We start from the raw sequence: 25,827 nt of genomic DNA, 5'->3' as shown, positions 1-25,827 counted from the left end.
AAAAACACAATTAGAAATATCAAAATTATAAGTAGAAAAAATCTCATTAGTAAAAGGCAAACATGTACAGTAAAGGTAATAGACCAATCACTTATAAAGCTAATAGGAAGGTTAAAAGACAAAAGTAGTAAAATCATCTCTGTCTATAATAAGTAGTTAAGGGATTCACACACACACACAAAATATGTAAAATATGATGTTAAAAGCATTAAACATGGGGCAGAGGTGGGGTGCAAAAATTTAGCATTGTTGAAATGTGTTAGAACTTAGGAGATCATCAAGTTAAAATAATCCTTGCAGTGTGTGTGTGGGGGGGGGCTTATCTGTGAGCCTCTTGGTAACCATAGACCAAAAACCTGTAATAGATATATACCCTAAAGAAAGAGAAAGAAATCCAAACATAACACTAAAGACAGTTATTAAATCACAAGGGAAGAGAGTAAAAGAAGAAAGAAAAAAAACTACAAAAACAAACAAAATAATTAACAAAATAACAATCCATACTTATCTATCAATAATTACTTTAAATGTAAATGGACTAAATGCTTCAATCAAAAGACATAGAGTGGCTAAATGGATACAAAAACAAAACCCATATATATGCTGTCTATAAGAGTCACTTCAGATTTAAAGACACACATAAACTGTGTAAAGCGGTGGGAAAAGGTATTCCATGCACATAGAAATCTGTGGAAAGCTGGGGTAACAATGCTTATATCAGACAGACTTTAAAGACAGAATTGACTTTAGAGACAAAAAAGGACATTACATAATGATTAAGAGATGGATCCAATAAGAGCTAACAGTTGTAAATATATATGCACCCAATAGGAGCACCTAAATATATAAAGCAAATATTAACAAACATAAAGGGAGAAATTGACAATAACAGTAATAGTAGGGGACTTTAATACACCACTTCCATCAGTGGACAGATCATCCAGATAGAAGGAAACACTAACTTAAAAGGGCATATTAGACCAGTTGCATTTAATGGATAAAATAAAATTTTCCATCCAAAAGCAGCAAAATAGATATGCTTTTCAATCACAATATTTTCTAGGATTGATCACACGATATGCCACAAAACAAGTCTCAATAAATTTAAGATTGAAATCGTATCAAGCATCTTTTCTGACCACAAAGATATGAAGTTAAAAGTGAACTACAAGGAAAAAACTACAAAAAAATACAAATTCTTGGAGGCTAAACACTAATCAACCAATGGGTCACGGAAGAAACCAAAAAGGAAATTAAAAAATACCTGGAGACAAATGAAAATGGGAACACAACCATCCAAAATCTATGGGATGCAGCAAAAGCAGTTCTAAAAGGAAAGTTTATAGCAAGTCTACCTCAGGAAGCAAGAAAAATCTCAAACATTTAAGCACACACCTAAAGGAACTAGAAAAAGAACAAACAAAACTAAAAGTAAGTAGAAGGAAAGAATAAAGATCAGAACAGAAATAAGTGAAATAGAAACTTAAAAAAAAAAGATCAATGAAAGTAAGAGCTGATTCTTTGAAAAGATAAAGAAAATTGATAAACTTTTAGCCAGACTCATCAAGAAAAAATTAGAGGATCCAAATAAAATCAGAAATGAAAGAGAAGTAACAGCTAACACTGTAGAAATACTAAAGAATCATAAGAAGATACAACAAACAATTATATGCTAATAATATGGACACCTAGAAAAAGTGGATAAATTCCTGGAGACATACAAACTATCAAGACTGAATCAGAAATAAATAGAAAATATAAACAGATGGATTACTAGTAATGAAATTAAATCAGTAATATGGTGAATTTCCAATAAACAGAAGTCCAGTACTAGACATTTTCAGCAGTGAATTTTATCAAACATTTAGAGAAGAGTTAACAACTATTCTTTTCAAACTGTTCAAAAAATTGCAGAGAAAAAATTGCTTCCAAACTCATTCTACAAGGCCAGCATCACCCTTATACCAAAATCAGACAGGGGCACCACTGGCGGGGAAAAAAGGAGATGAAGAAGAGAAAGTTACTGGCAATATCACTGATGAACACAGATGCAAAAATCTTCAACAAAATATGAGCAAACTGAATTCAGCAATGCATTAACAGGATTATACACTATGATCAAGTGGGATTTATCCCAGTGATACAAGGGTCCATAAATCAGTCAGCGTGAGACACCATATTAACAAAGCGAAGAATAAAAATTAATGATCTTCTCAGTAGATGCAGAAAAAACTTTTGATAAAGTTCAACATCCATTTATGTTAAATACTCTCAACAGTGTGTATAGAGGGAGCATACCTCACATACTAAAGATCCCCATATAACAAACCTACAGCCAACATCATACTCAGTGGTGAAAAGCTGAAAATATTTCCTCAAAGATCAAGAACAAGACAAGGATGCCCACTCACACCACTTTTATTCAGCATAGTATTGGAAGTCCTAGCCATAGCAGTCAGACAAGAAATAGATATAAAAGGAATCCAAACTAAAAAATAATAAGTAAAAACTGTCACTGTTTACAGATAACATGATATTTTATATAGAAAATCCTAAAGATATCATTAAAAAAAACTATTAGAACTAATAAATGAATTCATTGAAGTTTCAAGATACAAAAGTAATATATAAAACTCTGTTGCATTTCTATATGCTAACAGTAAACTGCCAGATAACTTAAGAAAACCATCCTATTTACAATTGCATCAAAAAGAATAAAATATCTAGGAATACATCTACCTAAGGAGGTAAAAGACTTGTACTTGGAAAAGTGCGTGACGGTGGTCAAAGAAATTGAAGGTGACACAAACAAGTGGAAAGATACACCATGCTCATGGATTGGAAGAATTAATATTGTTAAAATGAGCATATTATCCAAGGTAATCTACAGATTAAGTGCATTTCCTATCAAAATACCAATTGCATTCTTCACAGAACTAAAACAAACAAGTCTACAATTTGTATGGAAATACAAAAGACCCCCAAATAGCCAAAACCACCATGAGAAAGAAGAATAAAGCTGTGGACATATCATGCTCCTTCATTTCAAACTATACTACAAAGCTACAATAATCAGAATAGTATGGTACTGGCATTACAACAGACACATAGATCAGTGGAACAGAACAGAGCCCAGAAATAAACCCACACTTTTATGGGCAAATAATTTATGACAAAGGAGGAAGAATATACAATGGGCAAAAGACAGCCTCTGTAGTAAATGATCTTGGGAAAACTTGAGTTACATACAAAGAATGAAACTGGACTACTTTCTCGAATCAAATATAAAAATAAACTCAAAATGGATGAACATTTAAATGTAAGACCTGAAACCATAAAACCCTAGAAGAAAACATATTACGGTCTTTGATATCTATCTTAGCAATTTTTTTTTTGGATGTGTTTCCTTAGTCAAGGGAAACAAAAGCAAAAATAAACACATGGGACTACATCAAACTAAAAAGCTTTTGCACAGCAGAGAAAATGTCAACGAAATGAAAACATCACCTGCTGAATAGGAGAAGATATTTTCAAATAATATATTCTGATAAGGGGTTAATATCCAAAATATACAAAGAACTCATATAACTCAACATCAAAAAAACAAACAACCTGATTAAAAGAACAGAGGGCCTGAGTAGACACCTTTCTGAAGAAGACATACAGATGGCCAGCAAACACATGAAAGGATGCTCAGCATCACTAATCATCAGGGAAATGCAAATCAAAACCACATGAGATATCACCTCATACTTGTCAGAATGGCTAGCATCAAGACAAGAGCAAATATAAGTGTTGGTGAGGATGTGGAGGAAAGGGAATTCTTGTGCATTATTGGTGGGATTGTAAATTGGTGCATCCACAAAAGAAAACAGTATGGCGGTTCCTCAAAAAATTTCAAACAGAACTGCCATATTATCTAGCACTTTCACTTCTGGGTATTTACCTGGAGAAAACAAAAACACTAGTTCAAAGATATATGCACCTGTATGTTCATTGCAGCATAGTTACAATAGCCAACATGTGGAAGCAGCATAAGTGTCCATTAGCAGACAGATGGATAAAGAAGATATAGTGTATGTGTATATACATATACACACATAATGGAGTATTGATTAGCCATTAAAAATGAAATCTTCCCATTTTGACAACATGGATGGAATCTAGAGGCTTATGCTAAGTGAAATAAGTCAGCCAGAAAGACAAATAGCACATGATCTCACTTATAAGTGGAATCTAAAAAACAAAACAAAATAAAATGAAAACAGACTCAGATACAGAGAAGAAACAGGTTGTGGGGATGGGCAAAATAGGTGAAGGGGATTAAGCGGTACAAACCTTCAGTTAAATAAGTCACAGAGATATAATAAACAGCATAAGGAATCTGTTCAATAGTATTATGTTACTTTTGTATGGGGACAATTGGTTATTACACTTATAGTGGTGATCATTTCATAATATATGCAAATGTCAAATCATTATGTAGTGCATTGAAACAACATAATATTGTACATTAACTATATTTTGGTTTTAAAAAAAAGAAATACTTCTTCCCTAGCTTTAAGATAGTTGAGAGTATAGCTAGAAGTTTTCGTCTATTTGATGATTTCTGTTTTCTTTGTGAGCTAGGTGGCAATGTCATCTCCTGAAAGTGTGAAGGAAGTGGGTTTGAAGAGTGTGGTGAAGCTATAAAGTAGTAACTGAGGACAATGGATGTGTTAAATGACTAGAGAAGTATTTATGGGCAAAACTGAAGTCTCAAATGAGATGACTTTTCAGTGTGTTCTCCTGTGTCATTTTCCTCCAGCAGTGATTGGCACCCCTGATGTAAACCAAAGGTGATTAGTTTGATTCATCCAGGGCTGTCATTTTGGTATGCCAGTGTACTGAGGGACAGGGGGACAAATGAAATTTAGGTTATATGCAAGAGATTGCTTGAAATTTTGGACCGCCAAATCTCAACTGAATAGGAAGAAAACTGAAGATAGAGGAAATGCATATGAAGAGTGAGAAAGTAATGGATTGATGAACTTGAGATTTCAGTGTGAACATTTAAAAAGTATAATGGGAGTAAATGAGAGAGTAAGCTTAAAGGATGAGAAGTTTGGAGTATTGTGTGAATTCATATATCAGAGCTAATTGATAAGGTCCAGGATATGATCTTAGTAGTATTGGGTGCATTGAACTATGGTAGAATGTCTTTAGAGATGAGGTCAGAAAACTTAAGTCCAGAGCAGTGGGCTTTTGAAGTCCTTTGGTATGATGGTGAATCTTAAAGTAGAGAAAAAGACGTATGAGCCACTGTCCAAGTCATCAGTGAATGAGAGCAAGTCATCAGAAATTTGGTAAATAAGAGTTGAGCTGAAGGCATTGTTTGTTGTAAGATCAGGAATTTATACAAAAGGGTGAAAGAGGTAAGCTTTCTCACTTGATTTACTACAATATTCTTACTCAGTCTCCCTGCATACAGTATTTCTCCCCTCCATACCCTCTACATGCTTTATCAGATTACTCTTAAAGCTGACACTTGTGATGTCACTCCCTGTCTGTAAAATCTCCAAAAAATTATTTTACCAGGAGTATAAAATTGAGAGCCCTAGCCTAACATTCAGAGCCTCTCCTGATCTGGCTCATCCTCAAGTTTGCCTTTCCAGCTTTGTCATCTCCTCACCTAATGTTCACTGTAGCCAAATAATAATCAACTCAGTTCCCCTAAACCCTTCACAATTTTCTTTTCTTCTTGTATCACTTTGCTCATATTCTTTCTGCTGTCTAAAATGCATTGCCCACATTGCTGCACAATTAATGCCTACTTGTCCTTCAAGGCCCCAGATCAGATTATAACTCCATCATGAAGAATTTCTTTACCCCTTTAGATGGAAGTCATTTCTCCTTCCTCTGGGCATTAATAGTAATCTTAATGAATGACACTTATTTTCTAATTTTATAAGTATTTGTGTGTCTTATTTTCCTAGACTATAAGCTCTTTTGAATATAAGATTTCCATCTGACTTTTTTTGACTCTCTTCAGTATTTTGTACTGTATAAACATGGAATAAATGAATAAACTTTTAAAGTATCTTAGTTTCATTTTTTTAACGTTATCCTACAGTTTACTTTACTAGTAGGTAGTCATGCTTGTCAATAAATAATCATTTAATTAAAAAGAGAAAGTTGACCTAACTTTGTTACTGAAATTTTTTAAGTGTGTATGTTATGTTTATATTCACAGCCCCATGCAATCATTCGTCATACCATTAGATCTACAAACAGGAATGCCAGAGCTGAACGGACAGCTTCAGAAATAAATTGTATGTGTTTGGTATACATTTTCAATTGGTGGTTTTGGAGGGTTGAGCTGGGTGTTCTTGTGGGATTTTTTTGGAATAATAAAATCTCAGACTAACTGTGGCTACATACTTTAACAATATCAGGATTCCTCTAAAATAAAAATTGCTTTTCTTGCTTATAATGGAATTCCCTTGGTTTATAATTAAATAGTTTTTATTTTCTAATTATAAAGAAATTATACAGAAAATTGCAAAAAGAAAGAAGTAGAAAATTAGCATTGCCCTTAATCACGTCACCCAGCACCAACCCACAGATAATATTTTGCTGAATTTCCTTTGTGATTTTTATCATGTATATTTTCACATGGCTTAATTTATACTATACATAAAATTTTGCTTAACATTGAAGTATTTTCCATATATTAGCCTAGCCTTTATAGCTGTTACGTTCAATGGTTTTATCCTATTTTGTTGATGTATTATAGTCAAACAGTCCCTATTGTTGGACAGTTGAGTTGGTTTTAGTTTTTTAAGTCAGATTAGCACTAAGATGAATATTTTCTAAAATGCATATTTATAAGGGGAAATTGATTTTTATTTAGTAAATTAATCACTGACAAAAATTTTTTATCAACAATGTTTGTCATTTTAGCCACATTAATTTAGAAGAACAGATTTGCAGAGAATTTTTAAGTATAAGTATATTGACTTAAATGCCTAATTATTTCAAAAGAGATTTAAAGTAGTTTACAGTAAAATAAGCTATAAATAAAAATTATAAACCATAATAAATTTATTAAATATTTAAGCTAATTAGAATTATTGTATATGAGCATTTTAAGTCTGAGTTTTCTTGAAACCAAGTATTTCTAGCTTTCTGGGTACAGCTTTGGAAGTCTAAGTCAACGGAGAGTTAGAACATTCTTCCTATGTCAGTTGTTTCAGTCTGGCCTTTTTGTAGTTAAACCAGTAATTCAAGACTTTCTCTCTTTGTTAGTCTCAGGTTGGTGATATGTTCTTATGCCATCTTCTTATATAATCCCAAATGAACTCTTAAGGGCTTCAAATACCAAACAGAAAAGTAGCAAATCTGGTATTCCATTATAAAGCTGCTCTCTTTCTTTTATGCGTCTGTGTAGTATTCAATTAATCTTTCCTTATATAGCTTTTGGCTTGTGTGTCATATTTAGCAAGGCCTTCCTGATTTTAAGGTTATAAAAGAACCTTACTGTTGTTTCTTCTTGCCTTTGTACAGTTTCATCTTTTAAATGTTCAAGTCTTTGGTATTAGGTATTTATTTGGTAGAAGGTGTGAAATATGGATTCACCTTCAGTTTAATTCTAAATGAGTACCCATTTGCCTCAATGCTATCTATTCAAAATCTAATATTTTCATTAATAGATTTGATATACCATCTTTATTATGTACTAAATTACCACATGTATTTTAGGGCTTTTTCTGGAAATTCTCTTCTGTTGTATGAATATATCTAGTTGTGTGTCAGTTGCACATGTCTGATTGTTATATCTTTACAATACCTGTTAAATGTGTCAGAACTAATCCTCTTCCTGCTCTCCCTCACCCCTCCACATACGTGCATGCGTGCGTGCACACACGCACACACATTTTTGCTGTTCTTTTTTTAATCATATTTGGCTATTGTATTTTCCCCACATAAACTTAAAAATCGACTTATCTAGTTGATCTCATAAATTTGTACATTAACTTTGGGAGGGTTGGCATCTTTATGATATTCTGTGTTCTTAACCAAAATAGGCTTTTTTAGAGATAAGTTCAAGACTTATTTCTTTTATCAGTGTCCAGAGTACTAATATCTTCATGGAGTGAGCTCTGTGTGCTTCACGTACCAGATAAAAAATGGTAGAGTTGAAGGTCATTTTATTGATCAGTTTATCTTTAAATTTTCCCAAGTCTTTTGTGTCCATCAGGAGTATTTTATAATTTTGTTTGTGTTTGTTTAATAGATTTTGTACACACCTACTTAGTTCTATTCTTAGTTTTTTTTCAGTTTTTTAAATTAAGCTATCTTACATATAGTAAAATGCTTAAGTGTACTGCAAGATGATTTTTAAATATGTATACACTCACGAAACTACCACCCAGATCCAGATATAGAATACTATCAGAATCTCCTGAAGGCTCCTTCATGCTCCTTCACAATCAGTACCCTTCCATCCTCTAATTCCACCTGCCCTCCCACTGCTGAGGCTAATCATTGTTCTGATCTCTGTCACCATAGATTGGTTTTTACATGATCCTTGACCTTCAGATAAATAGGATCATCCAGTGTGCACCATTTTAGGTGAAACTGAAGTGAAAACTTAAAGCAAAGTGGGGATATATGAAAGGGTGAACATCAGGTCTATATTGTAAAAATAGACTCAGAGTCCTGTATCCTTGGGAACTTGGAAAGTCGTACTGAGAAACCTCTTTATTTGAAGCTCTGTATCGAGGTTGGAAATTGAGGCTGCTTCTCTCCATCCATGACTTTGATCTTCCAAGCAAGAATAGAATGGTTCATTTTAATGCAAGTGACTTCATACTGCAATTTCTGACAGTCTATGATTTTAGAGAATAATGTGTCTCAGTAAGAAAGCAGTAGTAATTCAGAGAGGGGGGTCATCATGTGATGCTTTACATATATAGCATATTCTTGGAGAAAACTTGTTTCTTCCTGACTTTGCATTTGGACTTGTGTCCGTCCTCCCAACCTGATGAATGGCAAGGCAGATTACTTCCTCAGTCTGATCCAGATATGGATGTATTACCTAAATTAACTTAAAAATTTTTTTTTTTGTCATCTGAAAAGTCACTTAGTGGTTGAGTCCACTTACCTTGGAAACTAACTGATTACAAAGAATTGACACCAAAAGGAAATGAGAGGTATCCACAAAGAAAGTGACTCACCAACATTTCATTTAAGTATGTGATTTTAGCTGACTTACAAGTAAATTCTAGCCAGGTAATGGACGCATACCAAAGACTGACTAAGGCTACATAGAACAATGTTAAGAATAAGGACTCTACAGCTATCGTAATTAGAGGTAATAAGGGTCTGTCAACAGTCCAAACCTTCAAATGGCAGGGAGGGAAAAAAGGTAGCTAAAAAAATAAAGAACTATAATATGCACATTAAAGTATGACAGCCAGTGTCTCAGGTCATCTTGTTCCAAGGGTCTTGGGCAGATGATTGATTTCATGTTGTCATCAGCTTGATTCAACAGACTTGTGTAGAAACTGTCTTCTTTTTGCAGTCATTTGCTTCTAAAGATTCTTTGTCATCTCCAGTTTGAGATGTCCTACGGAGACAATCTTGCATTGATTTAGACCGGCCCATGTCGCTGTAATTGAGAGCCATAGATCATCACTCTGTTTTAACCATTGTGTTAGTTGTTTAGAGTACCTGGCGTGATTCTATTTATTGAAGTTAGAAAGCAGTTTTCCAGAAGGCAGTCTCTGAGTTTTAAATCATTTAAAGGTTATTTCAGAAGAAACGCTTCTTGGACATGTTTGAGTATAAAACTATGTACTATACAAGACTCAGCTATATTAGTCTTTAATAATGTAGAAACTGGAGTTGGAGGGGCAGTATTTCTAGATATTTAAGATACTCGGTTTTGTGTTCACTGGGAGAGAGTTAATGGACTCCTGCGAGAACTGACCTTACTGTCATTCAGGCCAAACAAACAAACAGGAAAACACTTTAGGCTAAAGAGGTCTAAGAATTTCTGAAATTTACCCAGCTTACGTTTGAAAATTTCATTTGTCCTTTTCTCTTACCTGAAGACTGAGGATGATAAAGACAATGGAGATTTTGAGGAAGATGTGTTTTCTTACAAATCTCCTTAGTAACAGTTCTAGAGAAGTATTTCCTAGATAAGTAATTAGAGTTTTCCCAGGTGGGAAACACGAACTCAGGCAATCTTTTTCAGCCATTGTTCAAGTTGAACCTTTAAAACAAACTTTGATCCATCCTAGAAATAGACCTGTGATAACCAAAACAAAAGCCTTTGTTGACAGGAACACTATTTATGAAAAATTATCTGAAGTACAACACACCATATGTTCCTCTACTTTGGGATTTTTAAACTGCAGGTTGCAACCCAATCCATGACATCAATTCAGATTTGTTTTTAAGGCACAAAATAGAAAATATCCAAGTTCATTATTTGGATCTGTAATAGGTACTGTACTATGAAACTTTTGTGGATTTCTGTTTGTTTGTTTATTAGCAATTTGACTGTGATGTGCCTTGGTGCATTTTTCTTTTTGTTCTGTTTGATGTTCATTGAGTTTCTTAGATCTATGAGTTGATATTTTTCATCAAATTTGGAAAAATTAGGGCCACTCTTTCTTAAAATTTTCTGCCTCAGATTCCTCCAATTACATGTTAGACAACTTGATGTTGATTGACGGGTCTCTGAGGCTGTGTTCCCCCGCCCCTTTAAACACGCATAAGGTGTTTTTGTTCTCTGTACTTCAGTTTAGTTTCTGTTGCCCTGACTTCAAGTTCATTGATCTTTTCTTCTGTAGTGTTCAGTCTGCTGTTTAAGCTCATCAATGAATTTTATTTCAGATACCATATTTTCTGGATCTAAACTTTCATTGATGTAGATAGATACATACATACATACATACATAGATGCATAACATACATACATATATATATATAGTTTTAATCTCTCTACTGAGAATTTCCATCTGTTTGCTTATTATGTCCATCTTTTCTCTTAAATCCTTGAATATATTTATAATAGGTGTTTTAAATAGATGTCCTGGTGTGCTGATTTTAACATCTGTGTCATCTCTGAGTATATTTCTAATTTTTTTAAACTGGTTATGATTTTTATTTTTCAACTTCATCCCTAGTCCTTAGTCATTTTTTATTGTATCCTGGATGTTATGATACAACATTGACTGTCTTGATTTTGATGTCTTATTTTAAAGAATGTTTAAATCATAAATTAACCGGTAGGTCATCTTGATCCTTTCAGGGCCCATGTCAGGTTTTACTACAATACTTGGCAAGGCCTTTCCTCTGGGTGGAAGCTCATGTCTTTTCCTCTTACTCTGTGATCACCAGAACTTCCATTCAGCTCATGGCACTGTGTTAGCTATATTCTATCATACTTTGAATAATCTTGCTTTGCTCATGGGCAATTTAGTATGCCACCAGAGATTTAAGGAAACACTTGGCATATTTCTAGAACTCCTTCTTAATGCATCTTTCTCATTTGTGGTACTCTTCCCTTCAAATTCTCACTGCCTAAGCAGCCCCAAACTCCAATCTTTGTTTCCTGCACCCAGTGAAACTCTCTCTTTGGGTTCCACTTTCTTAGAAAGTGCCCCCATGCAGAAAGCCAGGGTGAATGGGGGTCTTACCACCATATATTTCCCTTTTCTCAAAGATTACAACCCTATGGTGTAATCCATTGCCTTAAAACAGTTGCTTTGTATAGGGTGTATGCACTCACATATTTGTGTTACGTGTTGTAGTTGTTTATAGCAGCATTATACCTATAACAGGTAACATCTTTTGGAGATAAATGAGAATATATACTAGAGGACCTCCCCACCTTCATATTTTTATAGGCCAAAGATACACTCGATGGTACTGCCAGGATTTCTTTTTAAAGCAAAACAAAACAACTTGGAGTCCAGTCTGCCACCAAGAACAGTGATATTGGAGACGCTAGTGTTCTTTGCCATAAGTCATGGCTGCAGTAATTATAGGCTTGTCATAATTCAAATTTAATTTTTTAAGGAATGCTTTTCTTACATGTTAAAGTAAAATATCTTAAATGTTTATACTGTTATAAAAGAAGTAGAATTGAAAATTTTTTTCAATCACTGATACTGGAATGCAGTTGATATTTTACTATATCTTTAAATCAAATTTATAAACTCATTTTCTTTAGTAATTTTTTAAGTCTTGAAATTTGCTGAGTATATAATTTTTATTAAAAGTGATTATTTTCTTTCCTTTCAATATTATGTCTTTTATAATTCTTCTCTAGACCTGCTTGCCAATATTTCTAGTTGTGACAAAAAAAAATCTTCAGCTCATCTCTGTCTCAAATGAGTGAAGTGATTCTTTGCCAATTCTAGTAATGGTTCTTAATTAACAAGTTTTAAAATGATGTTAAGTCAGTCACTAATGAACAACTGCTTCTTATTTTACATTATTTTTGAAAAGCAGATACTGTATTTTATGGAATATCTTTCATTGAAAACTTTATAACTTATTGTTTTTGTCTAATGATTTATGTAAGTACTCTGTTTTGCTTTGCAAATCATGTTTTTAGGAATAAGGACAACTGGATCTTTTTTGAAAATACTTTTTTTAGTGTATTTTGTTTACCAAGATTGTATTTAGGAAACTTGTGTCTCTATGATGCAAGTGTGAGTACTTTAATTTTAATTTTTTGGTCTCTTAGTCACATTGTATTTTAGAATTTTAAAGTTCTGTGTACTTTGAGTGGATAATAACCCATCCTTTTCTCTCATTTATAGGATATTCCTTATAAAAGAAGTTACTCTTTCAATATTAGGAATAATTCTAAAATTAGTCTGATTAGGCCAAATAAAATGCACATTTAGCAAAACATAATATTAGATTCCTGAATGCCATCGTAATATTTAATTTGACAAATATCATTTGTTCCTTTTAGATAATTATAGGTAATTTTGGAGGGTTCATCCTGCCATAAAGTATTAGTTTAAATTAGTGGCAAGAAAGAGTCTGAAGGTATAGCTCAGTGGTAGAGCACATGTCTAGCAAGCACAAGACCCTAAGTTCAGGCCCCAGTATCTCCACTAAAAATAAGTAAATAAATAAAAGCCCAATTTACCTCCCCCCCAAAAAAAACGGAGTCTTTGGTCTAGATAAAAACATCCTTAAAGTGTTTGCTTAGTCATCTACTTTTAATTAATTTTTTAAAATCTCTAATACACAAAAAGTACTATTTAATTTCCTGACTCAGCCAAGACTTAAGAAGAGTAGTTAGGAAGGTACCAAATCGTTACTTTCTTTTGGTAGGCATAAAGAAAGGGGTACTCTTGTAGTTTAAAAAAAAACAACTTTTTGTCTTTTCTTCTTTATTCTCTTCTCTCTCCCTGGCTCCCCAATACACATGCTTCTCATTACATTTCCCAGATTAGTCCTTTAAGATAGAATTTGTGAATATCTGTTCTATTTTACAGTTGACAAATTACAATTTGAACCTCCTCTGAGAAAAGAAACGGAAGCACGGGATGAAATGGTAGGAATTATGGCTTTTAAAGTATTTTACACATTAAAGTTTGAGAAAATTTATAGTTACGTATACTTTGACTAAAGAACAAAATAATATACTCTTCAAAGCATTAATTTTGATAATGTATTTCACACATTAAAGTTTGAAAAATCTTTTATTTTGACCAGAGTACAATGTGTAATATGCCATTTTAATCATGCGTTTTGATCCTTCTGAGTCTTTTGAAGAATTCATATAAAGTTATTAAATATATAGAATTTGAGGCTCAACTTTAAGCTTTCAAGATCTTTTGTCTTATTGATTCTGTTAAGTCTGTAGAACATTTTTGTGTTGCCTTACTATTTTTAATATTTATTTGTTAACATAGCTTGTTTTTTTTTTTACCATTTCTCTTATTTTGGGATTACTGTTTGGTTAACCTTTATATTAAAGGTGAGAACAATAGCTCGAGCAAGATATTATTAGAGTCAGCCTAGATGTTATCCTAACATCCACTTTATTTTTAACTTTAGTAAAAGTATCATTTTTAGAGTAATTGTCTTCTATTAATGGATCTCTTCATCCTTAACATTTGGAAGTGGTGATCTTCTTACTGTGTATATTACTGTACAATAAATTCTCAATTTCCATGTTATTTGGAAAAAATAGGGGCACCAATAAATTAATGATAATTTAATAATACGGTGTTTAGTTCTCCATGCTAGTGGAGTAGTGATGCACATTATTCAAAGTTATGTTTTTCTCTTTTGCTTTGGAATATACTAGCATGTTGGTAAAGAGGGCTTGTCACATTTTAAGCTATGTTTAGTATGTTTACAGAATTTCACTGGTACTGAGTCATTGACCTAAATATACCAAATGACAGAAAATCTAGCTGTAGATTTAAAAATTGAAAGTCAAGATGATGCTAATCATGACAATGAATATTTTCTTGAATTAAATGATTAATTTCCATTATAAGGTAACATTTTAAACACTTTTTTTTTTAACCTTCGCAGGGAGTGTCATCAGATCCAAACTTTGTGCTCCGGTGGAATCCTTTTGTTGATGGTGCAAATACTGGCAAGTGAGTTGTTTTTTAACTTTATTTTACTTGATTATATAAGAACAGTATTTAGTAGGGGAGTGATTTATTCTAATAAGCTTTAATTTTTCTTCTTATAAGAGCTTAGGTGCCTCTTGTCAGTGAAAAACTTATGGCTTTTTTTAACTGCCAGAAGGCATCATGTGTTGATCATTAAGGTTTTGGGGTTTGTTCTTTAAATCAGAATACAGTATGTGTAATGTTAATATACTGAAAGATGAGCTACATTATGTCGTGGGAAAAAATACTATAGTAGGAGTCGAAAACCCCAATTCCATCTCTGCAATATAGTTACTTCATATTCTAGACATGTCTTTCCTCAACAATTAAGTGACAAGGCTGGCCCTGATGAGTTATTCCAAACCTATTACATTGCCTAGAGGGTTCTTTGAAAATACAGATTCCTGGACACCCCCCAACATTAAGCCTATAGATCTGGGATTAGCAAAGTATGGCTTATAAACCACATCTGGCCCAGTGTCTAATTTTTGTACATCCCACAAACAAGAATGATATTTACATTATTTAAAGATTGAAAAAAATAATCAAAAGAAGAGTGTTATTTTGTTACACATGAAAATTATATGAAATTTAAATTTCAGTGTCCATCAGTGAAGGTTTGCTGGAACACAACCGTGTTCATTAATTTATATACTCTCTGTGGCTGCTTTCACACTACAACAAAAAGTTAAGTAGTTGTGACCACCATATGATTCATAAAACTTACAGTATTTACTCTCTGACCCTTTATAGAAAAAGTTTGCTAACCCCTGCTATTGAATATAATCTTGGGGACTGGAATCTGAGAATCCTGAAAGCTTCCCAATTGATTGCAGTGACTGTGGTTAAATGTATGGAACCAGTGGGCTATATCAGTGCTTCTCAAGTTTTAATGTGCTTAGAGGACCACCTGGAGATACTGGTGAAATGCAGATTCTGATTTAGTAGCTCTAGGGGTATATTTATAAAAGTTTCCGGGTCATACCAATGTTGCTGATCTACGGCCCCTCACTGGAGTGAGTAGCAAAGGGTTTGGTGATACAGCCATTTGAACCTGATTCATTGTGGGTTCCAACTATAAAATTCTGAATCTCTTTTTTATTATTTAGTTTAATTTAGTTTTTATTACATGTTAAGTGTATAAGCATACCATAAAGACTTCATAAAAACTCCATTTTATAGTCATGCTAATACAGTTTGACAGAATGAGATCTTAAGTCTTCCTGTAGATTTTAAAGTACTCTACTATGATCTAATTGTCTTTTATATCCCCCGAATATAAGCAAATTTTAATGCACATTTAATGCTGCCTCTGTGTTTTGTGTTACGGTCATTTATCACCATCTAAATTGCATTTTTTTTCTGTATTAGATCAACTTCACAACGTGCAGTACCACCTCCCCTACCTCCTAAGGTGAGCTACTGAAAAGATTTTCAACAATAAATCCTTGTTTAAATAATAAAATAGATTTTTAAAAGTTTTATTGAATTTGTTCAAAATTCCCTTAACTATATTTTAGATAAATACAGATTTCTTCAAGAGTGTATTATGAAGATGTAAAATATATATTTAAAGAAGATTTCATGAGAAATACAGTATTTTAATAGCTATTAGAAAAAGGCAAAAATACTCATTTGAGAAAATACTTGACCACGTGGAGAGCAGATAAAGGGTTCATCATTTACAATCCTCATTTACTGCTGCATTGGACATTTCACTAGAGTCATTTCATTAAGTCATTTTCCTTGCTTGTTTCTAGTTATCAAGTATTTTGTGGATTGTGTATATAATTTTATTGGTTATAAAAATTTTGTCAGTTCTGTGTTAAGGCTGATTAAAAGTTACATGGCACGTTCGTAGTCGTGTTGGGACAATAACTCAGCTCTTGCTTACCTTGCTTACTTGGTCCAGTGAATTGAACTATACAGAAGGAAAACAAAAGGCATGTTCTCCTCCCCTTAAATCTTTGATACATAATAATAACAAAGTTTAGTTAATATTTTATATCCAAATTTATTAAAGTACTTTTGTGTCTTACTACTAACTAGCCAAGGATAAATAGTTACCCTGAAGACAACTTTCCAGATGAAGAAAAATCATCAACTGTAAAACGCTGTCCTGATTCAGAGAACAAAGCTCCCCAAGTTCTCAGAAGACAGAGTAGCCCAAGTTGTGGTCCTGTAGCCGAGACTTCCTCTATCGGTACGGCTAGCAGTATCAGCAGCCCTGGAGTGCATACAGCTAGATACTGTGATCTGGGTAAATAAAGTGAAAACTGAAAAGAAAGACATTTTGTTTATATTTTAAAGAACGTCTTTTTCTTTAGTCAGTCTTACTACTATCTAAAGCTTTGTGAAGTTTCTTTAAAATTCCACATGGATGGGCTATAAATAGATTCAATCCAATTCAACCCTAATTTGACCCCTTACTAAATATTATAGGATCTAGAAAGACGAATGGATGTCCCTGCCCTCTAGAAGTTCAGGGTCTGTAGCAGGAGTTATACCCATGTACACAAAACATCAGACAAGACAGTTTGTATAAGTATCTCCTGTAGTATGAGTAACTATATGTAACTGAGGACAAGAGATCTCTGAGGGAGATAAGGATAGGGGAAAGAGGAGGTGGGCCGTCGCAGAGTGTTAAAGGGCTTGGTGAGCCTTCAGTAAGTGGAAGTACTGACAGACCTTAGAGAACAAGAAAGAATGAGCAAATGCACTGAAGCAGGAAAATCTAGATTGTATTAGAAGTACAGTTTAGTATGGTTGAATTTTGAGCTTTTGAAAGGTATATACTGGGAGATAGGACTCAAAAAGGTACATTGAAGTTCAATTATGGAAGGTATTGACTATCAGTATTAGTAGATCAGATTTCATTTTTCTCCCAACATGGAAACACATTTGTTGTTTTCATGGATTAAGACCACTGCTAAAGATACAGTGGTACCTCTGCAGAACCTAGAGAAAGGCACCAAAGACACTTTAACTCATGTGACAGTAGGGAGAATTTCCCAAATAAGGATCACTCTAATGGAAAATGTATTGGGGGAAAGGGGAAATTATTTTCCAAGAAAGGTACTTATTTGTGTGGTCTTTCAACTTATAACTATGATTCTCTTTAGGAAATGGTGATGGTATTTCAAAACTGATTAGTGACAATACAGAAGGATCAGCGCAAGCACCACAGTTACCACGAAAAAAGGACAAGCGAGATTTCCCTGTAGGTATTAAGAGGCATTTGGTGATCAGTTGGAATTAATACTGTATTTATATATAAGGAGCATAGTCTATTTAATTCAAGAATTTGAATAACTGGATTTCTAAATGTATAAAGTTTAAGACTTTAAGAGGTCTTACAGTATTAAAAATTATTTTCCCTACAGAAACCAGTCATCAATGGCCTTCCGCCCACCCCAAAAGTACTGGTAAGGAGTACTTTTATGTGAACCACTTGCCAATTTTTCTCTCTTCAGAAAAGCAGCAAAAGATTGTTTATTTGCTATCCAGTATCTTGAGCCATTGAAAGAAAGGATTCATAAAATACAAAGGCATTAAAAATGATTTTGGATATACTGTGGATCAAATCATGTATCCTAATTTGAGTGTGTTGGTTAGAATTGGGATAGTTTCACTTTTTATAAATATGGGCAGTTGGGTTCTCAGATTAGCCTACCAAGGCCAACTTAATGTGATCCTATTAATAGTACTGTGTCCTCTTCATTATGTGGGTTAATTATCTTTCTACCCCTGAAGCCATTTTCACATTGAACTATATACAATGAAAAGGAACAGGGAAGCTTCTGTGTTCTCTGGCCCTTCAATAGAACCTATCAGTAAGGTAGTTCAGCCAGTCATAGGAATGGGTGCTTTATAAATTGTACCTTTTTGTACAGTAAAGGTTTAATATAAATACTAGTCTTTTTGTCTTATCACTATTACAGAGGTCTACTGTCATTATAATCACTATAATGTTATTCAATAGAGTCATTCATTGTTTCACATTATTAAATGTTAGTCATAAAGATAATTAATGACTTAAAATTCCAAGAGTGTATCATTGACATATGTAGCTGTTTTGATAAATTTAATATTTTTGCCCTAAAGTAGTAGATTACAGAAGGAAAAAGTATGAGACTGTCTTAGTAGAAGGGGTTAAATTGTATCAAAATATGAATTTTGTTTTATAATCAGATCATAGGTATATGCAAGTAAGAGGTTAGCATTTTGTAATAATCTTTACTATTTTCTAAGAATATATAAAATTAATCAAATAAGTCAATGTTTCTTTCTTTATAAATAAGATGGGAGCTTGTTTTTCCAAAGTTTTTGATGGCTGCCCTTTGAAAATTAATTGTGCAACATCCTGGATACATCCTGATACAAAAGGTAAGATTTCTGAACTTTAATATATCTCCAACAAAATATTTATTATTGAAGGTTTCTTTATGATCAGTGAACTGAGGGTTTTTTACTTTAAAAGTATGACTTAGAGACAAATAGTTTAGGTACCTGCAACAACCCAAATAAATAGTTTTCATTTAAGGCATTAGAATTTAAAAGTATATAGGAACAGTTTCTGATTAAAGGAGACTAAAGAGCCTTCACAACTGATTGTAACCATAATATGGGATTTTCTTTTATGTAAAAGGGCAATACTGGGACAACTGATAGTCTCAATCAGTAAAGTCAACATATTAGATAATGTTTCAGTGTTAATAACCTGATTTTTTTTTTATTGAAGTATAGTCAGTTTACATGTTATGTCAATTTCTGGTGTACAGTGCATTGCTTCAGTCATACATGAATATACATATATTCATTTTTATATTCTTTTTCACCATAAGCTACTACAAGATATCGAATATAGTTCCCTGTGCTATACAGTATGAACTTGTTTATATATTTTATATATACCTTGATTTTGATCATTGTACTGTGGTTATGTAAGACCTTTTTTTTCTTTTCTTTTTTTTTTTTTTTTTAAAGAAATGCATACAACTATTTAGGAATAAAGGGGCATCCTACTTAATAACTTAAAAAATTCAGAAAACAAGAAAAACTGTGTATACAGATAGAGAAAGAAGGATAAAAACAAAACCAGTAATTGTTAACATTTGTGGGATCTGCATGAAGGAGATTCAGGAATTTGTTGTATTATTTCAACTTTTCTGAAAGTCTGAAATGATGGCAAAATAAAATTTGTGCATATCAAAACTACAATGAAGTATCACTTCACACCTGTCACAATGGCCATCATTAAAAAGTCCACAAGTGGTAAATGGTGGAGAGGATGTAGAGAAAAGGGAATCCTCCTACACTGTTGATGAGAATGTAATTTGGTGCAACCACTATGGAAAACAGTATGGAGATTTCTTTAAAAACTGAAAGTAAACTTACCATGTGATCCAGCAGTCCCACTCCCGGGAATATATCCAGAGGAAACTCTAATTCAAAAAGATACATGCACCCCAATGTTCATAGCAGCACTGTTTACAATAGTCAAGATGTGGAAGCAACCTAAATGTCCATCAACAGATGACTGGATAAAGAAGTTGCGGTATATTTATACAATGGAATACTACTCAGCCATAAGAAAGAATGAAATAATTTCATTTGCAGAAACATGGATAGACCTGGAGATGGTCATACCAAGTGAAGTAAGCCAGAAAGAGAAAGACAAATACCATATGATATCACTTATATGTGAAGTCTAAAAAAATGACACAAATGAACTTATTTACAAAACAGAAACAGAGTCACAGATACAGAAAATAAACATGATTACCAGTGGGGAAGGGGTATGAGGGATAAATTGAGAGTTTGGAATCTGCAGACACTAGCTACTATATATAAAACAAATAAATGACAAGAACCTACTGTATAGCACAGGGAACAGTATTCAATATCTTATGATAACCTATCATGAAAAGGAATATATATGTTTATGTATAACTGAATCACTATGCTGTACACCAGAAACTAACACAACATTGTAAATCGACTGTACTTCAATAAAAAAAATAAAGTAAAATGAATTGGCCACACATAGTATAACTTGAAAAAATTTTATTTAAAAAAATTTAGGCTTATATTTTTAAAATAAGGAAGCATAGTACATAGAGGCAAAAACTTGGAATCAAAAACATCTGAGTTTGAAATACCTCTCTGTCTTACTGTGTGATTTCAAAAAGATACTTAACACCTCTGGTTCTAAGTATGATCATTTATAAGATAAATACTCATAACACTCACCTGTTGCTAGGTAGAAAGGAGCCTACCTGGTTGTCTGGAAATTAGCAAACAGAGGTTAGGCAGTAGAGGGTGTTCGGAAAATGTTTGTTTCTACCTCAACACAGTCATAAAGACAGGTCATATAATTTTCTGCTTTAAATGCCACTATTATAAAGTATAACAGAAAAAATATTTTTAACAGTAAGAAAATGAGGTTTTTTTATAATTTTAACTTTGTATTTTGATTTAAGTTTAAACTTACAAAAAATTTAGAGAAATAGTACAAGAAACTCCTATGTGCTCAGAGTCGTCACTTGTTTCTGTCCTGCTGCATTTGTTTTACTGTTTTCTAGGTAAACAGGTAAACAGGGTGGCATGGATTTTAGAAAATAATTTTTCTTTGGATAGGTGGGTGGCTTTCTAACTCTTCATACCGTTAAAATATAGAGTCATCATTTTAGTGAATAATTTCAGAAAATGATAGTAAATTCTGGTGATTTATCTCAACTATTTTAGATCAGTACATTATTTTTGGAACTGAAGATGGTATTTACACATTGAATCTCAATGAGCTACATGAGGCAACGATGGAACAGGTAATTTCGAAGTTTTAACTAAAAAATTTAGGTTAGGTCAGTTGAATAAAGGGAATGTCTTAATTTTAAATCAATGTAGATGGGCCTCAGTTTTCATTTTTCTGATGTAAGTTATTTAAAGGGTTGAACTTGTACTCTTTACATGTTCATTTTGAAAGATTTTTTTCCATAAGGTTTTGATATTTTACTGAAAGAAACTAGTTATTTTTCTACCCTTTCAGACTGTTGGAATTTGGAGGTTAAGGAGTAAGGGAATGAAATTTGGAGAGTTTTAATTAATCTTTTTTTCTTTATAGTTATTTCCACGGAAATGTACTTGGCTCTATGTTATCAATAATACTTTAATGTCATTGTCAGGTATGTATATAATGAAAATAATATGAAAAATAAACCATAGACAAACAAAGAAATGTAATTTTAATACACATTATTTTTAAGTGTTATTTGGGGTAATTGTAATCTTGTATAGTTGGCTTTGAGACTTGAAGACGTTTTTACCAATCTAGAATGGGAAGAAACTTTAAGAAGGGACCCTGTTGCCACTTAACAGTAGTATTTCCTACTCCTGCTCAGGGACTACACAGTTGGGCAACATGACAGCGACTGGTACCTTAAACTGTCCCCTCTACTCAGACTTCTCCACAGTCCTATTACTGTCACTATCCTTTCCTTCTATTGAGAATCAGTGTTTGAAGGGAATGAATCGGAGGATCCAGCCAGCCACTGTCCCTCCACTGTTTTCTTAATTGTAAAATGAGGATGGTAGTAACAATAACGGCCTCATGACGTGGCCATGAGGACTAAGTGAGATACCCTGAGTACTTAGGAAACTGTATTACAGGTGTTCACTGGTACAGTTCATGTCATTCTGTACCACATATTAACCAACTTGGACCAATGCTTTAAAGCCTTATAAGTAAGCAAGTGGGTTCCAGAGCAACCTATTCTAATTTTGTTATTTGTGTTTTTCTTTTTTGGTTGTTGTTGTGGGTGGGTGGGTGATGTTTTAGGCTTTTTACCCCCTAATTCTTACCTGCCAAAACCTGTTTTCTTACATTTTAGAGGTTTGCTGCTTGCTTTCATTCTAATAGTATGGCCCTCTGTATCCACATCCACGGATTCAACCAACTACAGATAGAAATTATTTTTTAATCCGAGAAAGTTAAAAAAAAAACAAAACTTGAATTTGCCAGGCACCAGGCAACTATTTACATAACATTTACATTGTATTAGGTATTATGTGTAATCCAGAGACAAATTAAAATATACAGGAGAATGGGCATAGGTTATATGCAAACACTACACCATTTTGAATAAGGGACTTGAGCATCCTCAGATTTTGGTATCCAGAGGGGGTCCTGGAAACAGTACCCTGTAGATATGGAGGGACCACTGTACAAGATAGTTAATTATTTCTCTCTGTCCTTTGCTAATCCTAATGCTATCAGCTCTTAAAATAGCACTCATTCTTTTCTCTGCTTTGAATAATTAAATTATTTTACCTTTTCTTAAATTTTTTTCAGTGGTTTTATTTGATACTCTTTTGTGGTCTGTATCTCAGTAGATGTGTGATGATTATATCCTGGGCTCCTATTTACTGTGCCGTCAAGCTTTTTGTTTTTAAGTGTACCTTTCAGCTACTTACGCTTTAAAGCATCAGTGCTGATACCGTTTTAACTCACTGACAGGTAGATGAGTAATTTGTGGCCTATTATAGGAAATGTCATTTTCATAATTTTAACCGTGTGTGTGTGTATAACTTAAACTCTTCTACCAACCATCGCATAGTAGAGATTCTTCAGGAATTTGTGTATTTGAGCTGATGTCAGTGCTTATAAAGAGCCATTTTTTTTAATTGAAGTATATTTGATGAAGAGCATGTTATTTGATTGTGTGTAAATGTCTTTTAAAAAGCCAGGGTCCTCAAAAGAGTACTTAATCTCTTTGATTTTGATTATGCTTTCCCCCATTTTTTAACTTTTATTTAATAAGACATTAATATATTACATTACTATTATGAAAACGGATTTAAACCCAATTCTGTTTGGGTTAACAATTCTGAATTATATACGTATAGGGTCACTTTCCTCTAACTCTTACTGCTTTTATCCCTACTCATACCTGTCTTTGGGAATAGCCTTAAAAGTCACACAGAGTGCATCTTATATATTTAGAAAAGCAAGGAAAAGTTAGCCTGTAAGATAGTTCTTCCCAAATTCTAGTTAGAATGACCCATAACACTGAATGAAGGTAGGTAGCAGTGCTCGGTAGGAGAAAATGTTCTGCTTAAGGGTCTGCATTTGTGTGCATACACACACATACATGTACATGGGTGTAGCTGCCTGGGTAGCGAGCTATATATGAAGGGGGACTGGAGAGAGAAAGGGTGGTATAGTGTCAGGCAGAACGTTTGCACGTTGAAAAAATACAGAAAATTTTGTTGAGGATAAGACCATATTTTTTTTCATGTTTTCTAATAGTAAAGTGATAAATACTAATTTGGGTTGTTATAATACCATATCATGTATAATAAGGAGTCAGAAGATGTTTACCATATATCCCCTTCTTAGTATTTCAATCTGTTATCCTTAAGACTTCATTCACAGCTTTAATCCAAGGTAGTGTGGTAGATTACTGGTAAATAGGACTGTCTCTGAAAGATAACGTAATATAGTTACGGAATTGTCCATGTCGTACTAAAATAATCACATGTACATCATTGTAACTCAAACCATTGTACAAAGATGTTTAACAATTTCTCTATGTTGGCTTCATTATGGTTTACATATTCTGCCCAGATCACCTATTAGAGTATATCTAATTTATGTGTTGGGAAACACAATTATTTATTTGCTTTGAAATTCATTTTATTTATTATCTTCAAAATAGTATTAACTGTGTTTTTCTATTTTGCTTGGCTTTTTGAACATTTCTGGACTCATCATTTTAGAAGGTAATTATCTTTTTTTTTGCTTGAAAATTATATTTCTTTGCTGTAAATAATTCTAATAAAAATAACATGTTTCTCTTTTATAGGAAAAACCTTTCAGCTCTACTCTCATAATCTTATAGCTTTGTTTGAACAAGCCAAAAAACCAGGACTTGCTGCCCATATTCAAACTCATAGGTTTCCAGACCGCATACTACCAAGGTACAAAATATTTTGATTCTACTGGTATTGAGGGGAATTAGTGTCTGTTTTTAAAACAGCCCATCTTCCCTGCCCACTGAAAAACTCCTTTGTCTTAATTTTGAAAGGTAGTTTACACTAAAGTAAATGTCATGTAGAATTCAAAAGATCGGTGTTTCTGTAACTTGACTGTCCGTGGGAATCACCCATATAAGTTTTATAGTACAGATTCCCAGGCCCTGCCTCAGGTCTATAAAATCAGGCAGTTTGGGGTCAGAGTTTAAGACAGTTTTTTTTAAGCTCCTTGACTGATTCTAATGGAAGTGATTCACAGATCACTTGTTTGGGAACCACTGTAGGAGAGTACATTTATATTGTCCTGTGTTTTCAGAAAGTTCGCTTTAACAACAAAGATTCCTGATACAAAAGGCTGCCACAAATGTTGCATAGGTGAGTAAATGCTATTTCTCAAACTACATGGTTAGAACTTTTAACATCTTTAAAATTTTCTGAAGACTCTTATAGTGTTAATTGAAGGAAGGTAGGCTTTATATTTGTTTTAAATAAGGAGTTCAGGGACCATTGAGACTCAAGAATGTATAGTGAGTGTGACATGGCAGAAAAATGCTTGAAGGTAACATCCCTGATGCTTTCTCAGAGCATAATGTTCCTCGAATTTTTTAACCATAGCCCATAAGGCTCTATCTCTGCTAATATCCTAGTTTTCATTTAACACTTCCATTTATTTAACAGTTATTGTTTATTGCTTTATGAGCATTTTTATTTCATGAGTTTGGCAACTATAAAGCTGGAGGGAATGGTCCACACAAGACCATTCTCACTTCTGACACCAACTGCAAGTTTGGGGAGTTCCCAAAACAACCTACAGGTTCAAAAATTCACTAGACGGACTCACAGAATTCACTGAAAGTGGTTATACTCTTGGTTATGGCTTATTACAGGAAAAGGGTATAGAGTAAAATCAGCCAAGGGAAGAAATACATAGGGTAGACTCCAGGAAAAATACCAGATGTAGAGTTTTCTTTTGTCCTCTCTCTGGGGAATAATGGACAACATATGGACCGCGTTACTTTTCTGGCAGTGATGTGTGACAGTACACACAGAGCACTGCTAACCAGGGAGGCTTACTCAGGAACCTCAGTGTCCAGAGGTTTTATTAGGGCTCTATCACATAGGCATGCTTTCCCCCTAGATATTT

At 33.4% G+C, this 25,827-nt stretch overlaps 1 protein-coding gene across 1 annotated transcript in view; it reads left to right on the top strand.

Annotated features, from left to right (window-relative positions):
* Positions 1 to 25,827, top strand: part of MAP4K5 (mitogen-activated protein kinase kinase kinase kinase 5) — a 112,795-nt gene that overhangs the window by 69,261 nt on the left and 17,707 nt on the right. The window contains exons 14-26 of the mRNA XM_031453706.2: positions 6,233 to 6,311; positions 13,515 to 13,573; positions 14,566 to 14,633; positions 16,023 to 16,065; positions 16,701 to 16,854; positions 17,774 to 17,871; positions 18,035 to 18,076; positions 18,953 to 19,037; positions 21,399 to 21,478; positions 21,775 to 21,835; positions 24,429 to 24,431; positions 24,515 to 24,629; positions 25,000 to 25,058. Of these exons, the coding sequence (XP_031309566.1) occupies positions 6,233 to 6,311; positions 13,515 to 13,573; positions 14,566 to 14,633; positions 16,023 to 16,065; positions 16,701 to 16,854; positions 17,774 to 17,871; positions 18,035 to 18,076; positions 18,953 to 19,037; positions 21,399 to 21,478; positions 21,775 to 21,835; positions 24,429 to 24,431; positions 24,515 to 24,629; positions 25,000 to 25,058 (946 nt within the window). The remainder of the gene's footprint in view (positions 1 to 6,232; positions 6,312 to 13,514; positions 13,574 to 14,565; positions 14,634 to 16,022; positions 16,066 to 16,700; positions 16,855 to 17,773; positions 17,872 to 18,034; positions 18,077 to 18,952; positions 19,038 to 21,398; positions 21,479 to 21,774; positions 21,836 to 24,428; positions 24,432 to 24,514; positions 24,630 to 24,999; positions 25,059 to 25,827) is intronic.

This window comes from Camelus dromedarius, chromosome 5 (assembly GCF_036321535.1).
Source record: "Camelus dromedarius isolate mCamDro1 chromosome 5, mCamDro1.pat, whole genome shotgun sequence".
Taxonomy (NCBI): Eukaryota; Metazoa; Chordata; class Mammalia; order Artiodactyla; family Camelidae; genus Camelus; species Camelus dromedarius.
Note: the sequence above shows the minus strand (reverse complement) of the source record. Positions and strands in the feature narration are given on the sequence as shown.